Source organism: Leuresthes tenuis, unplaced genomic scaffold, assembly GCF_036924035.1.
Source record: "Leuresthes tenuis unplaced genomic scaffold, fLeuTen1.0.hap1 SCAF_16, whole genome shotgun sequence".
Classification (NCBI taxonomy): Eukaryota; Metazoa; Chordata; class Actinopteri; order Atheriniformes; family Atherinopsidae; genus Leuresthes; species Leuresthes tenuis.
In genome coordinates, this window is record NW_027325370.1 from 16,860,871 (window position 1) to 16,878,487 (window position 17,617).

Sequence of the window (17,617 nt, forward strand, 5' to 3'; positions counted from 1 at the left end):
TACTAAATGTAACTAGCTAGCATAAAGGCGTTCAGCGCTTTAGGGCTGACACAAACCATTCAGTGTATAGACCTCCAGTTTCCAATATTCATTTATCAGCATCTATAGCTACCCACACACACTCTGTAGGGAGTGTGCCAACACAATGGAGGGTACTTTTTCAGATCAATACCATTGTTATGTCTGACCTGACACCTCCTGCTGACTGTTGTGCCCATCTCAGTGGGGTTAGTGACTTCTGACCTAGACTGCCAGCTGGCCTCTCTGTTTGCTTTTATATCCTTTGCCTCTCAGTCTCTTTTAGAGAGACACAGCTTGAGGAAGTATCAAAGCTTGAAAAACTCTGACAAACCATAAATTGTCTGACGATTAATGACGAGCCATGTTCAGTCTCGTGTATGGAGACATCTGGGTGAGTGGTTGAATGTGAAGAAAGGCAGCGTCTGTTTATACATCTGTTAGGTATATTTTTTAAACATGAAACCTAAAACTATCCCAAAGTACGTAACTGCGTTCATTGTGGACTTACAGCAGTTTTGGTCATGATGTAGATGTGTGACCCGTGCTGATCCAGTAAGAGGTCACTGTTGATGGGGGAGTTGGGATGTATCGTTGTGTTGGCGTATACTTCCACAACGCCATCTTGGCCGAGATATACCTGGACAACAACATCAGAAAAACACAAGTTACTTTCGTCATTTTCGTAACTATTGCTAGTTGTACATTTTGACGTCCACAACAGGATGTAAAAATCTAACACCGACAAAAATGAAAATAATGCTAAAGGACCACCTTCTCTAGCTTACAACCCAAACACAAATCAAATCACACTTGCACAGGATCGCAGCAGAAGTGGCCATGAATGCGATTACCAGACAGTCAAATCTAATATGAAGCACAGGAAGACACCTCTGGCTTAAGTGATTCTGATTTAAGGCCTTCAAACTCTCATGTTACCTCATGTTAATGAGATCACTGTAGACAGAATGGAGAAAGTGTTGTCCCATTAAGAGGATACTCTCAACACATAATGGCAGGCGAAGTTGCTGTGTGATGTCTAGCGACCCTTTAGGAAATGAATACTGCTGTGCATGTCATATTTAGTATTTAGCATGTCTAGCCCATCATTCACATTCATACATGAACATGAAGTGCATTGTTCAAACTCGCCTTGATGAGATTTGGAGGTTGAAGTAATTCAATAAAAGAGATGTGGGATAAAAATCCAGTCTTTATTCTGGGTAAAGCAGACTTGGGCAAGGGCTAAACTACAGTTTTTCAAGAATAAATTTCATCTTGAAATGTCTTGGACAGCATTCTAAAAGCCCTAAAAGCTGATGAAGAGCTCAACAAAAAGCCATACGTTACTATTTGAGTAGAAATAATATGTGTACATGTACAACTAAACAGTTTAGTCGAGGCCATTCCAAAACTTTGCTTAACCGTTCCTTTAGTAGGACGACGTGTGCGCTCAGGGTTGCCGTCCTGCTGCTTAAATCTCCCTCTCGAGTCATTTTCCGAATAGATGCCCTGACATTTTCTTTTAGCCGTCACCACCACGATTCTGAACGGATGCAGCTCTGCAGATCTATTTTAGCATCAACTGCCGATAAACACTTTTCCACGCAGAGGCTTTCTTATAGCAAACCTTCCCTGTACACCACTGCTGTTCACCGCCTTCCTGCTTGTGTAATCATGCACATCAACATTAGCCAATGTGGGAGAGGCCTGTAGTTGCTTTGAGGTTACCTGGGTTCGTTACACACCTCCACTCCTCTCTGTGTTCACTCCTGTGAACTTTAACAATGAAGTCCAAACTCTTTAAGACAGATTTGCAACTTCCCCCCCAGGCCCAATGAGCATCTAAAGACTTTTCTGAGGCCTCATTGTCTTGATACATTTCCATGAACATGAGTTATGAAGATCAGACAGATGGATCTATAATTTCGGATAAAACTGGCCGCCCACCCAAACCTGGTTGTCATTCCACTGATCGAAAACACCGGACTCTGTTTTCACTCACATCAGCTGCTGAGTATTTTTGTCTCATTTGGGTTGGTCATTTCTATTGGAACACGTGTAAATCTGATGATAGTGTATGACGTACTCATGCAGTAGTATAAAAAGTTCGAAAGCAGAGGTTTTCAAAGTGTAAATGTGTGTGATATGGTTGAAGATCAGTTCTTAGATGCGTTTTCCCAAAAAAAAACTAAACTACAAGACACACACAGATACCCCAAAGGCAAACTAAACAAGATATATAGGTGACTATGAAGAGACACAATATCCAAAAAGAGAAATAATAACATAATAACTGACTGAAGACTCAAAATAGCGACCAAGAGACGTAAAACAGCCACTAAGGCACTCTTAATGACAACCAACAGACTCAAAACAACCACAATGACAGACATAAAAAGCCCGCAAAGGTTGGTAAAAGTGACTCAAAACAACAGCTTAAAACATCTGGAGTATCCCATAAGTATCTAAGGACTGAGCCAAATCAAATCAACCTCTATTCCTAATTTTACTTGAGGAGAGGCCCAACAATCCCCATCTTTGAAAGCCCCTCCTCACAAACACTAGGTTTATAGCAAGCAGGACACAGTGGGCATATTGTTTTACAAAGGTTGGAATATTTTTCCAACTCAGGCTACTCTGTTACACTGGATTCATATTAAACTGCGATCTTTCCACAGGGGGGAACACAAGATTGCTTAAATGTGAGCACAAATGTTAAGATAAGGCTTGAACCTAACCATAAAAAGCTCCATGTTTATATCATAAACATCAGTCCCTGAGCAGAGGAAGATGCTTCAGTTGCAGGTGTAATGAATCAGAATCTTAAAATCTAAAGAAACAGCCTGATATGCACTGATTAAAACATTCCTTTTAGATCTCTGATGATCTTGGAGGAATATTTCCCCCGTTTGGAAATGTGTTCTTCTGTCTTGCCAAGAGTTAGATGAAAAATTCAATCTCAGTCTCGTCTGTGTGTTACTATGCAGCTGGAGCCAGGAGGTGATTGGCTAAGCTAGCCTGGCTCTCTTCAAAATCCAAGCAAAGATGAGCACTTATCACCTCAGAAAGTCTGTGCATGAAAGGAATTATTCAAGCACGCCACTCCCTGCAAGTGTGACTATTTGAATTTTGTTTGAAGAATGAATCACACAAACAAAAAAAGTGCTAGTTGGCATATTTTTCCTCAGCTGCTGCTTGCAGTCTTTATGCTCAGCTGAGCTGAACAAGTCCCAACTCAGAGTTTACAGCTAATGTACAAACAAGAGAGTGCTATCAATTATATCATCAAATTCATGGCAATAAAGCACATGAGTGTTCCTATAAAATTGGTGAACTGCTCCTTTAAATCAGCAAAGCCACATATAAATTGATACGACCGATTGCAAGTGCAAAAATCAAGTTTGTGACAAAGATTTTAGGTTATCGATCGCTAATACACGACTGTAGGATTACATTTAACATGGATGGAAAATCGCCACCTCTCACTTGAGACCGAAACACGAAACTACTCATAATGAATCATTTCCAAACACAGACATGCACCAAAACGGAGCTATTAGAGGGAAACCCCCCCCCCCCCCCCCCCCCCCCCCAGCAGAGTTACTTCTCCAATTCTCTGATGCAAATGCTGCTCAAAAGGCAGCGACACGCTTCGGTTTCAGCAGCAGGGGAAAGAAAACGAGTCCACCAGTTTTCCAAAAGTCCCCACGCGGCTTTACATCATTAAGTTAGAAAATGCACAAGGTCTCCAACAATCACAGCCGGCAGGACAAAAAGCAAAAGCATTAACCGCGGGATCACGGTGGTATGCTAGTCTGTGTATGTTGGAACACTGTGAATGCCGGAATGATGGGAATCTTTCAGGCTGTAGTCGGAGGCATAAGGGAACTGGCACAGACTTGATTTAAACTACATTTTCATGTTTTATGTGGTGTGTTTGCTTTGCTGGGATATGATTTACAGACAAGCAGAGCAGTTAGAGCCGTGAGGGTGAGGTTGTATGGACAGAGAATTAGGTAACCTACTGGAAGATTAGAACACTCCCTTAAAGAGAAGTTGCCAAATGGAATAATTATTGCCATGGTAATGAGTCAGGGTTTTCTCCCTGCTTTCCCAGGTGCATGCTGGGGGAGGCTCTCAGGAAGCCGGCTACCTTGTGAAGAGTCCCTTTGGAGTCTCCCAGGAAGGCGATGCTGTGTCCCTCCCTGACGCTGACGGCCACAGCAGTGAGGCGGGCGCCTGAGGTGTGCCACACAGCTTCAGCTTCCAGCGGTGCCCTGCTCGCCATTGGACTCGGGGTGTGGTCAGAGCCGCATGGGTACGCATTCAGGGTATTCTACAACATGTGACAGGACGGAAAGTTAGCTTGAAATGGTTTCGCTGTGACATAAACACAACTTCTACTGCTTTTAGTTTTTCAATACGTTTAATTTCCAGGATTACTTTTGTGTTCTTGATTAAACTGGAAAGCATGAAGCTTCAAAACAACAAGGTTTTATTCCTATTACTGCCTCAGAGCCACTGAATCCGCTTAATTCCCCGTAAGAGGATTGCACCACAGATTAGAGCAAACTCATTTGAAAACAACCAACTTGCTCTTTTTTCTTTTTTTTTTGCTCGTGCAAAGCGGCCACTGAAAATCCTGTTTTCCTGTAAGTCTCCAAACTGCCGCGTCACATAATTGGCCATGAGAAAAAAAAAAAAAAAAAAAAAAAAAAGAGAGAGGGAGGGAGACTTCTCTTTTTTTCTGTTCAGAGTTTGTTTACTATGAAAATAAGATGGCTTATCGTGGTTGGAAGGGGAATAGTGATCTAATCAATCTTTCCCTGTTCTTTCAATGTCCCCCCCCCCCCCCCCCGTCACTCTCCGTGCTACAGTCCTTCTATTCCCATGTCTCTCTTTCCTCCCCCTTCCTCTCCCTGTTACTCTCTCCTCTTATGTCAAGGAGTTTCAAAAGAGCTTCCATCCTTCCTTGTCAGAGCTCATTAGGCAGCAGAACAGATGATTTAGGGTTAGTTTTCTTTATTGATCCCTAACGATCCCATTAAATGTTTCTGTGGGCTGACGGGACCTGAGCGGCTGCACATGGGGTCTCTGGATGGCTGCAGCTGGGCAAAGCTTCTCCTCGGGCATCTGGGAGCTCGGGGCTTTTCAGAAGGGTGCTCATTACTAAACTTCCATCCAGCCATTATTCAGGTTAATCTTACCAGTCTGGTATTTCCTTGTTATTTGGCTGTGCATTCCATTTGTTTTATCTTACGCTGAACACTTAAGCCAAGTGTGTCGATATGCTTGATGTAACAGGCATCAAATTATTACTAATGATATATAGCTCTAATGTATCTACAGTGAGTCCTGTATATATATATATATATATATATATATATATATATATGCTATGAACGAGCACAGAGCTGCACGAAGCAGAACACACAGCTCTAAAATATCTGCTTTTCTTTAATAAGAGGAAAGACCAGCTTCAAAATCGGGTTAACGTCCACTCCCTGAAAGCATTTTCCCCTATTTCCCGCATCCTTACCAGAGGCAGGTTGGCACAGCTGGACTTGACCTCATACTCTATGTAGGCCACCTCCCCTTTACCCTCCACCCGCCCATCTTGGGTGTAGCAGAGGTCCCGGGTGGAGTCGATGTGTCTGTCGAGCTCGTCCAGATGGAAAACGCACAAAGCCGAGGAATCCACGGGACTGTTGTTTGTTGAGCTGGCGCGGGTGGAGAAGACTCCCAGCAGATCTTTGCCCTGCAGGCCTGCACCTTGTCCCACCTGTTGCAACAAAGGCGTGGGAGACACTCAGTGAAAGATCAGTGTGACATCTGAGAATCATTCAGACAGACTCAGTGTTCTGAGTCGTTACTCTGCCTCAAAGCAACTGCCTTAAAGTACTGAGGAGGTGATAATGTTCCGATAAACTTCCACCAATCATTCAAAACATGGCAGACACTCAAAGATGAGGAGAATAACTCCGCAAACCAAGTAAAACTTTAGTCATAAGTCTGTGCTTTGGTTGTTTGGTGCTGAGTACCTGAGCTGCCTGGAGCAGGTTGTAAGTCCTGGAGGGAGAGGACGGTGAGCTGCAGACGAGAGGAACCTCCACATACGAATAGTAGGAGGTGTCTTCCAGGCACACCCTGGCAGCGTACGTCCGGTACTCCCTGGACACCGACTTGATGTCGCGTCGGTAAAACAGAAAGTAAACGTAGGAGCGCCGCGTGAATGTGGTCACAAAGTGATGGTCGTATTCTGACAGACGTCCAGCTACAGCCAGCTTCGCCGTCTCCTCGTAAGAAAAGACGGGTTCTGATGAAAGGTGGCGGGTGGAGATGGGCGGGTGGCTGGCGGTGTAGCCCCGTCCCACGTACATCACCGTCCTCTTCACGCCACGAAGCTCCACCACCAGCCCCACGGTGGACACTGACGGGTCGTTGGCTGCAACATACTGTGTATCCACGGGCCTCTCGGTGGAGAAGAGAACCTTCTTGATGGAGTCCAGGCTTCGTTTCTGGCAGGTGCCCTGATGGACGCTACCGCAGGTGATCAACTCCGACGCCTTCGGATCCACCAGCAGCAGTTTGTTGTGATTACTGGTGCTTCTGGCCTGTGGACAGTTGGTTTCTGTGACTGGAGGAAGGCAGTCTTTGCTGTCACTCACAGGACCGGTGCTCTCCTCCTGATCCAGCCTGAGCCCATCTAATCCATCAAGCTGGAAAAGGTAGTCCCTGGCCCCCACGTATACCGTCCCCACAGAGGGGTCCGGGTGGAGCACCAGGTGCTGGAATTCAGTGTCATTGCGTGAAAACCGCGGGTAAAAGTGACATCGGCCAGCGGCAATGATGGTGAGAATAAGGAGGAAGACCAGGGAGGAGTTCAAAGCCTTCCCATGTAGCATGGCAAATACTCTGAGGAGACAGGAGCACAGTTAGAGCAGTTAACAGGTTTAAAGGCTGCTTATATGGTCTATTATCTGACTATAGTGCACAATTCAGAGATTTAGACAGCTGAGAGTTAAACTGGAAAATTACGTTGGCCAGAATCTGTTCCAAAACAATTCAAGCAAGCAAGAAGAAGCTCTTTTCCTGATCAAAGGTCGTGCACATTTCAGTTTGTCTGACTTTAAAAAACCCTCAAAGTCATTCAAATGTTTTACTACTTTATCTGCACACCAATATGTGATCCATCAAAGGCTAAATATAGATATGTAGGTACCCTTAGTGGTATTTTAGTGTTTGTAATGTCCTGGAAAACGATAAAAAATGTTGATGACTCATCTTGCACTATGGTTTGTATAGAAATTTAATCTCCACTTAAACCCTTTCTTGAATTTTGAATTTGAGGATAACAATACGGAACAGTAGGTGGTGCCTGATCAGGCCAGTGGAGATGGGTGTTCAGAGGGTGGTTACCCTCTAAGACGAGATTCTATTTTAAGAGGAAATGCATAAATACTGGAATATAGCCCTCATTGACACATTTCATGCAGACTTTAAAGATAATTCTCATCTTTCTTAAGATACCGAAGATAATTTGAACACAAATATCATCAGTAATCTAATCCGTTCAGCAAGTTCTCCGCCCCCTGCACAGTCCAAAAATTATTAAAAACAAGCCGAGCCCAGTTTACTCAAAAAGATGGAGTGTCTTGGCCCATTTGAGGTAGATAAGTATATACATACAGAGCTATGTCAACCCCATCAGTATTATCTGGATGCTCAGTTTTGTTCAATGTTGTTTGGACTAACATGTTTACATGCATTTAGATAACAATAATAGTTTATTAATTAATAAGGACCCTGTGCGATTTAATACCCCAATCTAGACCATCCTGATGGCAGAAATGCTCATTAATGACCCAAATCTCTCCTAACTAGTGCACTTTTTACTCCTCTTTGGGTCACATCTCGAGAACAGAAGTTAGATTAAATATCCAAAACCCATTTTTCAAGATTGCTTGCCAAGTGGCAAAGACAGGATCGAGAAATTTAGAAGCACAGATTTAAAAAAAAGCAGTATTGCTGGCAGTCTTAATAAAATGTATTAATAAAAAAAAACTTATTTTAGGCAGCATAAAGAGGATTTCTGAGAAAAGATTTTCACCATTTATGTTCTCTGTTAAACTGAAGACTTCCTTTGCTGCATCACCTGCAATCATATCCCAGTCGTTCTCTCTCCATCTGTGAATGACAGAAATGGAGAATGATTAACCTGCAGAGAGTGTGATGGATCAGCAACAAAAAGAAGCAAGATTTAAGGAGGCTCGGTTACCAAATGGCTTAATTCCACCTTTTATCTCATAACTCGGAGCGTTTACAGCTTCACCAGCAACCGCAGTATCTTTTACAGCTGGAGCACTCAAAACAACAACTCTATATTCCCATTTCCAAAGCCGTCACTCAACACCTGTGTGTAGAGTGGTTGGTAGACACTGAAAGCCTTTGCATTAGAAAAACCCTCTTCAATGATTGAACAGGTTCCTAAGACCTTTCACTGACCTCAGTGAGAAACACATAAGTAACTCATGTGCAGCACCATCTGCGGAGAAGCTTTGAACGGGGATACCGGAAAGTGTTATTTCATTTACACCCCAACACTCCGGATAATGACCGTGAATACAAGTCTATGTCAGAATAAGAGTGTGATGGAGGAGGAAAAAAAGGCAGCATTTAAAGGAAGTGCAAATAAATTGCGAAGACATTTGCGATGCAGTGGCGTCTCACCTAACTGTCTACCCCCCGCGGCTACAATCAGAACAAAGACGAGGGGGATGAAAGGGAGGAGAAGGGGAATCTGTGCCAGTGTGTGAGCGTTGGTCCATGACCGGGGGGCCATCCTGGAGCAGGTGCGTGTGTCTGCTGAGTGGGACAGCGTGTCTTAGGCCGCCTCTTTACTTATTCATGACCGAAATAAGACGGAGTAATAATAAATAAACTCCACGCCCACTATCAGAGGATTTGAGTCCTGCGTTTGCTGTAGGAGAGGGTGAATCAGTGGCCGATCCGCTCTGTTAAACAAGCCTGAAAATTCGCACAGTCCTCCGAGACAGCAGAGGACGAGACTTTATGAAATATACATACTAAACAAACAAATTCTTTGTGCCTCATATCTTCTAGAGCTCATTAACATGGCTTCTTTGTAGCCATGTTATCACAGTGGATGGGTCTATTGAGAAGAGGGCATTTTTTTTTTGTTGTTTTTGTTGTTTTTTTACCAAAATGTCTGAGTGACTACTGGAGCGATCCCAGTTAGATTTGGGCTGGACGTCCCCTTACACCAGGCTGCATGCTGGGACTGAAGCACCATGTTGCGAGGAGCCGATTTTACGTGGTTAGTTTTGATTTAGTTTGGCCAAAAAGTGCTTCGAAATGGACGGAAAAGTGCGTTTACGGAAACGGGAAAAGAGCGAGAATGGACCTTACAGAGAGAGAGAAAGACAGATCCATGCGTGAATCTCCACCAGATTCATGCAGAGTAGCTGAGTGGAGTTACAAATCCAAAGAAGTCCATTTAATAAAGTAAACCAGTTATAGCACTTCGCTTTACAGAATCTCTTCTTTTTTTTTTTTTTAAGAGATCTTTATTTAAGATTAGATTGAACAGTGGACAGACGTGTTTATTCTTTTGTCATATAATGTAAAATAACAGACGGAGACGTTATTTTAGAAGCTAGACGCAGTATTTGTACAAACCTTAATCCCAAAAGTCAGGAAAAGGATGGGAATAAATATGTCACCTATATACTACAGTTGACGACTGAGCTTTAGCCTTTTATAAGAATTGATTAAACTTTGTGAAGTCTGAGGTTGGATCACAAAGAAGAAGAAAAAAAACACTATCTTGCTTATGAATTAACTTCCAAGCAAAAGGGGAAAACTGAGTAATTTGTCCTTTCATAGGTTTCAGAGTTAAACCATGGGAACAATTCTGGACAAACTGTCACTGCTACTCCGAAGAGGCGTCCTCACCTGCTCTTTGACCTGCCAACATATTTATAGCCCACAGCGACCTCATCATCATGGGAACTTCCTCTTACCAGCCGGCAGTGATGGCTTCCTACGAGCTACCCTGAGATCAGCCTGGCTGGCTGTGGTGTGGGGCTAAGTGGAGATGGATGGGGAAGAGCAGTGGCATGAGAAACAGTGTGAGTTGATGGAAAAGACTAAACGGGAAGTCCAGTCTGGGACACTACTCTCTGTATTTGAGACCTTTTAAGGATTTTCACTGTCGTCCAACAACAAAATGACCACTCTTAAACTTTGACAACATTTTAATGATCATCTACTGAGATGTGAGTGCATCTAAAAGTTCATTTTTGAGTTTTTAAACAAACTACGAAGAAAATATCCTTTTCCTTTTATGAGTTCCCTCTCTTCGAGCCACCTCTTTTGGCCTTCACTTTGCTTTGGAAGTGTGTTTGTACTAATACCAGCACCTCCCTCTAAAGCAGCAGAGGGGTGGTTTCTCACATGCAGTTCACCAAAAATCTCCACAGTTCATCAGTTGAGCCTGGTATGCAGCTCGTTAAGCTGAGGAGTACAGTACAGCGGCCTAAAATAACCTCTAGTAGGCCATTAGATTGTCCACTGAAATGGGGAGGGGAAAGGATGGCCACATGGAAACTGTGGGGTAAACATTAACATGTAAGAACAAGCACACATGAGTGATTTCCTTAATCAAAAGCATTTCAAATAGGAGTTTGTCTATAATAAGTTCCAACAAGCCCATCAGTAGGAGAAAGAAAGCCGATATCCTCTGTACTGTATGTGTGTTGTGTGCTAACAAGTATATTTATAGACCTCTGTAAACTTCTCAGACTGTTGTCTCATCTGGGAACTTCTACCCTCCCCATTCCTATCTGTCTCTCTTCTCCTCTCTGTCCATGTTTATTAATCACAGAGAGAGTCGGCTGTGCAAGTTCATTTCTAAAGCGTCTAATGAGCCATGACAGCCCACTGAGTGCCCAAGACCCCATAAAATATGTGGGGTCAACAGCACAGGGACAGTGGGGGACACTGGGCCCGGAGCCACGGAGCACTGCCTTGCATTGTTATGTTGTGTTGGGTCGGCTGGCGCCTCGCCCCGGCCCCTGGGCTCTGCAACAGTAGCATCTTTGGATCCCGTTCCGGACGGTGCAGTAGAGAAGGCAGCAAAGAGTCTGTCTGAGATCAGCAAGGCCCTCAGCGACAACATCCAGTGAGAATATACAAAACAGACACTTGTGAATACTTGGGATTGATTTAAAAGGACTGAGTGGAAAGCACTGGCATATGTTTTTGGGTGATGTTCATGAGACAGTCACTGAGGAGACCGAGTTGCTGCGTTAGCAGAGTCCTCCAACAAGTTTCTAACACTGGGCAAAACTGTTGCTGGAGAAGGAAATATTAAGCTAAATAAATCCTTAAAGCTACGACGATAAGAGGAAATACAAACCGTTCATGTAAAAACTCATACTCAAAGTCACTCTTATTGATACCAGTCAGTACTTTGGATCAGGAATTATTTTAAAGGGAATTATTTGGACACCCAGTTAAAATGACACGGCATTAGTCCATGTGACACATGAACCAGTTTTTCAGCACCACTTTGGGAATGTAGGCTCCCGATTTTGGTCATGTTACGTAGATGGAAAGAAGCCGCTTTCGAGACCATTTTATTATGTGAATCAAAACACAAATCTTGGTCAGAAATTACTCCAAGGTTCTTCACAGTAGTACTGGAAGCTAAGCTTACGCTATCTAAATTAACTACACGGTTGGATAGTAAAGCTTTGACATTTTTAGGTGCAGAAACAATCACCTCAGATTTGCCTGAATTCACTCAAAGCAAATTACCAACCAGACAAGTCTTTAACTTCAGTAACTGATTGGTTTCCTTGGGTTTGACTGATTAATCATTGTCATCAGCTTTTTTGTTTTCTGATAATGTTGCCCAAAGAACCCATGTATAAGGAGAACTCAATGGGTCTGAGTATAGAACCCTGAGGAACTCTGTAGGTAACTTTGGTATGAGCAGCCTGGCCACCACTAGATTTAAAAGTGAAACAGGGAACAGATAAAAGGTCTTGATCAAAAGGTCGACCAGGCTACCAGCGAGAATAGGAGCTTAATTAATAAGCTATATATGCATGTGCCAGGCCTTCCTGGGCAATTTTGAAATGCTGAAATCAATTCTGAATTCAACTCAAAGCCCATGAAAGGATGTAGGAATGGAGCAGATGTTGGACCGACAGGTAGTTTTTGTTTGTAGGTCTGCTGCAGCATTCTGTATCAGCTGAAAAATGGACTGCAGAGTAAATACTGCTACTAAATCATTCAAGAAAAGAGGGAAATTACAGTGGCCTATGAGAGAAAATACCAATAGTTGCTCCAGAATTACCAAAAGTATTCATTTGATAATTCCAATATTTAGAATCTGAAGGGAATAGGACTGAGTGAACTTTGTAGTATGAGGTAATAAAGTCAAATACAGTTTAAAGACAACATGAATATTAGCAGAGGTGGCAAAGACCTCAGTTTTGTCAGAATTGTAGGAACATTTGAGAAAATGGAGGTAAAGCTGTCTATCATCTGCATAAAAATAGCAAGAGATAAACGTAAAAATATAAACAACGGCACATCATCCTATTCAGAAAATTTAAGTTACTTGGATGTGACTGAGTATAAGTGTGTGAGCAGCACACCACATTGTTCTACATCCACTAGTTACTACTTATATAGCTAATATGCTAATGTTATGGCTGTATCCATTGAAGACTCCCATTCTCTTTCATTCCCTTCAAGGTAGACTATGGTGACCACTCTTTTCAGTGTGATTTCATTAGCTTGAAGAGATTCCATTCTTTGACCGAGAGACTAAGAGTTGACCAAGCAGCATTTTAACCGATACTCATTTTATGATATCCTCTCATGATGTTGTGTGAGGCGCAAAGAAGAGAACAGACAAGCCTGTCATCCACAGCTAATAATAACCGCTGGAGTCTGACATGCTTGGACCTTGTTCTGCAATAAAAGCATTAACCTGATGGAGCTACAGTAGGACAAGTATCTTATATACAAGCTACTGTCAGAAGTCAAATGAATGGAAAAGTGGACAAACTGTACTAAAGTCTTCAGCCATCCCTCACTTCTCCATATTTTGTTTCCAACGAGCCAGACTTTCTTGTAATCTTTTAAATTGTCTTGAGCAATAATTTAATGTGTTTGTTTGTCTGTTAAGCCACTCAATACTGACATTTGAATCATTCAGTCCTAAAAAGACACCTAACTCAAGGGATGGACAGTGTTGTGTCCACACATAAACAACTTAGCAAAAAAGCTATTTTAAATTGTATTTTTGGGCACTTTGTTACTAGCAGCCTGTTGCAAACACACATAATTTGATCCTAGTTTGACATAAAATGCTATTTTGTACCAACAAGGTGATTCCAAAAGAGCTATTAGCTGAAACTTTATCCTTCAAGATTTGCAGGAAACTGGACAAGTGGAGGACAAAAGAAGATGTGTCAGGCCTAAAAAATTGAAATCTGAAAGTGATGTCCTTAAGAAAGGAACAAATCCAGCAAAGATCTGACACAGGACCTGAGAGATGCATCTGGACCTTCAGCTGATCCATCTACTGTTGGCCCAAGCCTCATCAGAAATGGTCTCCATGGAAGGGTGGCTGTCAAGAAGCCATTCTTAAGGAAGGGAAACAGGGGGAAAAGGCTAAGCTAATACTATCAATAATCGTGATTATTTTTCATAATTGTCCAGGATAACGAAAAATAATCACGATTATTTTGATTGATATTGAAATCACGATTAATAAACATGATTATTCATAGATTTTAAAGAAAAAAGTGTTTATAGCTTCAAACCATCAGCAATATTTACCCGTGTGGTCGTCAGGGAAAAATGCTGTCTGGAGACATTTTGTCTTCATGGTGAAATCTGCATCAGTGTAATGCACGGTGAGAGATATGTACGGCTCCATAGTGCGGCTTGACCACACATCTGTTGTGGTGGCAAAATACTCGGCAGTGGAGATATCTTTTTCAACTTCAGCGCAACATTTATCACACAAAGCAGGCAGTGCAACTCCGCTGAAGTGTTTGCGGATGGCTACACGTACCGCCTGTCCATCGTCTTCACCAGTGTTTTGAACCGTGGGTTGCCAACTGTGCTGATGGGGCACATGTCCTTTGCTAGCATGAACGTCACCGCCTCCGTTATCTCTCGCTGCCGCTGGGAGCCGGTGGGATATGGAGCGGCATTGTAAAGACTGTCCTCAGTGGAGGACTGTGTTGCGGTGGCTGAAGTTGACGCTCTTGCACTTTTTTGGGTCTTTTGCTCCGTCAATACTTTGTCACAGACCACTTTATGGCTGAACTTTAAAGGGTTTAACAAATTTGTCCGGGGTGCAGACACGACGGCGTGACAAACTTTGCAAACAATCTCTTTCTGCTCTACGGCCGACGATTTGAAGCCAAAATGTCTCCAAATGACTGAACTTGTCCTACCCTTCTTTTCAACTGAAGGCTCAGGCTGCTTTTCTGCCATGTTGTCAGCCGTTCTTTCCACAATTGATCCACAAACTCACTGCTGCAGCTGCAGGCGACACAGGTGCGTTCACTGTGCTTTTACAGCGCAGTAATTTGCATACACGCCGCGCGGCGGCACATTAATCGTTTTTCTTCGATTACAGAGTTTTCATGATCGTGAGAAGCCAAAATCGAAATCGTGATCAAAATTCGATTAATCGTCCAGTCCTAGTTCAGGCTGTGTTGGAGAATAAAGGTGCTCAGACCAAACACTGACTTTTAAGCTTGTTAGAATTGTACAAACTCTGTTTTTGACCCCAAATAGCAGCCGTTTCCTGTTTTCCAGGAAATATATAAAGAAATGAGGGGTGGCTGGAAAGCTTTGCACAGTGCTGTAAGTGCTGTAACACCAACACCTCTAATCCACTCTTACATCCACTGCTTATCGTGCAGTTTCTGGCTCCGTCTCTCCACCACTATGATATTCAGATCAGTATGTTTAGATCACTAACATTATGAGAGGCAGATGTACACGTTTGGCCTTTCTCCATTTCCGTTGCCTTCTTTAGGGTCAATGGGCTTCTCTCTCCCCTCGGTTCACATGCACACACAGAGGGTCTCTCTGTGGGTCCCTCCGGTGTGCTGAAGGGGCTCTCTGTCTGCTGCTGGGGCGAATAGTGTCCCTTTCACAGTTCTCCGACCAAGTGGCCGCACTAAACGGACACAGGATAAAAGCAACTTCCCCTAAAAAAGCGACACACACCCACCCGCACACACTCATTAGGCCGTTTTATGACAGGATCCTTTCACCCTGAAAGCAGTAGCACTCTTGCTGGGAAAAGCAGGTGTTAAGCTTTGCTGCTTGGTACAGCGTGTCACGCAGGACCTGAGATCCACTGTAAAAGCTTTCATCTTTTAGAATCTATTACTAATGAGCAGCCATTATCTCTAGTCTACAAACGCTGACCATTCAGCACACCGGTTTAACAAAGTGGACCATCAGTGAAGGCCAAAGAGGCCACTCATGACACTGCAGCCACTTCATCAACGTGCTCGTGTGAAAAAGAGGGAATAATGTACTCATAACTGCCCTTTTATGGGCCTCTGAAGTGGTGTGCAGAATTAAATAATTGAACAGTCATTTACAGAATGTAGATCATTTAAACACTGGCCAGAAGAAGGAATGAGCTGAAATGTGTGGAATTTTCTTCATTTGTGTCCATTGAATGATTGCCTTTGTTTTGGACGGTTTTTCTTCTTTATTTCCAGACTTAAATAATACTGAATGTGAGTGTTACATCAAGAGTTGAGAGAGTTCTATATAGTGAACACATCAGAGCTACTCACCAAAATTAGCACTGGACAGTATATATAAAAAAAACAAAAAAAAAAACAATATCACAATATCACAGTTGAAGTATGCAAACAAATACTTAAATAAATGGTGTTAATCTGAGGTGTATGAACCAGAGCCATGCATGCTACTCAGAAACAGATCCACATCTATACACCTGTGCTCTTCCCATTTCAAACTAATTCCTTTGTGATATTGTCTATGTTTATTGTGCAATAACGATACATTTTCAACATATTTCGCAGCTCTAACCGAATCATTAGTAACACGCTTCCCTGCTACAATATGTCAACAGTCCTGTAGCGAAAAGGGACATTAGGACACAATGACTTTTAGAAGAATTAAGACATGTTACAGCTAATCACTGAAATTTTGCCAAGAACACCTTTTTTCCTAGATTAACTTTCCTAAAATGTTCAGTTTCACTGGGGTGCTGCTTTAAAGAGAGCTGTTAGCTAGAATTACAGCAAAGGTAAAGTATTTTTGTATCCATCACTGAGGTGTGCCGAGACGAGCAGTTCGAATGATCTGTATCTGAAGGCATCTGAAGGTGTGGGCATGTTTACTGTATCTGTAGATCATTAAATAAGGTTTTATTGCTTTGCTCTGCTTTTAGTTTCCATTTCTCCAGCTTGTTTGAACATCGCTCTTGTTCCAGGTGTAGAGGAGGAGACAAATTTGATTGTATTAGTGTTTAACTCGGCGTGTTAAAGAGGGCGTGCAGGCATTTAGCAGACTGGCAGACGCTTGGGTCGGTCCATGATTGGATGCCATGTCTCACCGTGTATCAATGATACGCCTCAGAGATGTTACACATAATAATAAAGCTTTTAAATGAGTCCCTTTATGGGGTTGTAAGCCAGAGTCGTGTTTTTCATGGGTCTGTTCGTCTGACTGGATACTGTTGGGAGTTTGAGCTAAGTTAATACAGCTATAATCCTTCAGGCTGTAAACGAGAAGCCCTGTATGAGGAGTGAACACGAAACACACAGTAAAGTGCTTTGTATAAGTTCACTATAGTCTAAAAACCATTAACCATAAGCTAAATACACGCGTCATTGTGCTGGGTTGAGGTGACATCAGGCCTCAATGACATGTATTTTTGTCTTAAGTATACTCCTTTAGCCCAAATATGGTCACTTGTGCCTTCAAAGATCGATCTTTAGGGCTTCTAAAACAGCAGTTCAAAGAGGAAAATAATATCAGAGACGATGTGGATGTTTTTTATGTTTCCACTGAGGAAAAAAAGCAAAGGAAAAATGTTTACTTTGCATTAGTTTGTTTCCTTCGGCGCAATAACAATTAGATTACGTTTTTTTTTAATCAAATAGATGGGATAACGTGTCAAGATTTGAAAATATCGGGGCACAAGATGTCATTTCTTTTAGCATTACACAACTAACTGAGGAGTAGAGATGGTTTAAGTAGGTTTCCTTCTTCATCTTTTAGACAAGCTACAGTACAGTCACTGAAAATGTGCAATACAGGGATAATATATGGATTTATTAACAGTTTTTTTGGCCCAAACTTCAAGTGTGAGGGCTTCAATTAGAGTCTAATGCTCTAGTGAGAAACGCAGTGGTTTCTCAGGTCAAAGTGTGCCATTTGGGGTCGTTGGTGACGTGGAATTTGAGCTCTCTTTACTGTCGTGACATGAAAAAAACGGATGTAATCAAAGAGGTTCTGTGACTAAAAGCTGAGGTAGTGGAGACGG

General features: G+C 42.5%; 1 protein-coding gene across 1 annotated transcript in view; it reads right to left on the bottom strand.

Annotated features, from left to right (window-relative positions):
- LOC140271439 (plexin-B1-like) overlaps nucleotides 1–17,617 on the bottom strand; it is a 74,818-nt gene that overhangs the window by 26,869 nt on the left and 30,332 nt on the right. The window contains exons 2-6 of the mRNA XM_072366662.1: nucleotides 8,132–8,208; nucleotides 6,063–6,936; nucleotides 5,561–5,803; nucleotides 4,175–4,357; nucleotides 530–658 (exon numbers count right to left, since the gene is read on the bottom strand). Of these exons, the coding sequence (XP_072222763.1) occupies nucleotides 530–658; nucleotides 4,175–4,357; nucleotides 5,561–5,803; nucleotides 6,063–6,926 (1,419 nt within the window). The 5' untranslated portion in view covers nucleotides 6,927–6,936; nucleotides 8,132–8,208. The remainder of the gene's footprint in view (nucleotides 1–529; nucleotides 659–4,174; nucleotides 4,358–5,560; nucleotides 5,804–6,062; nucleotides 6,937–8,131; nucleotides 8,209–17,617) is intronic.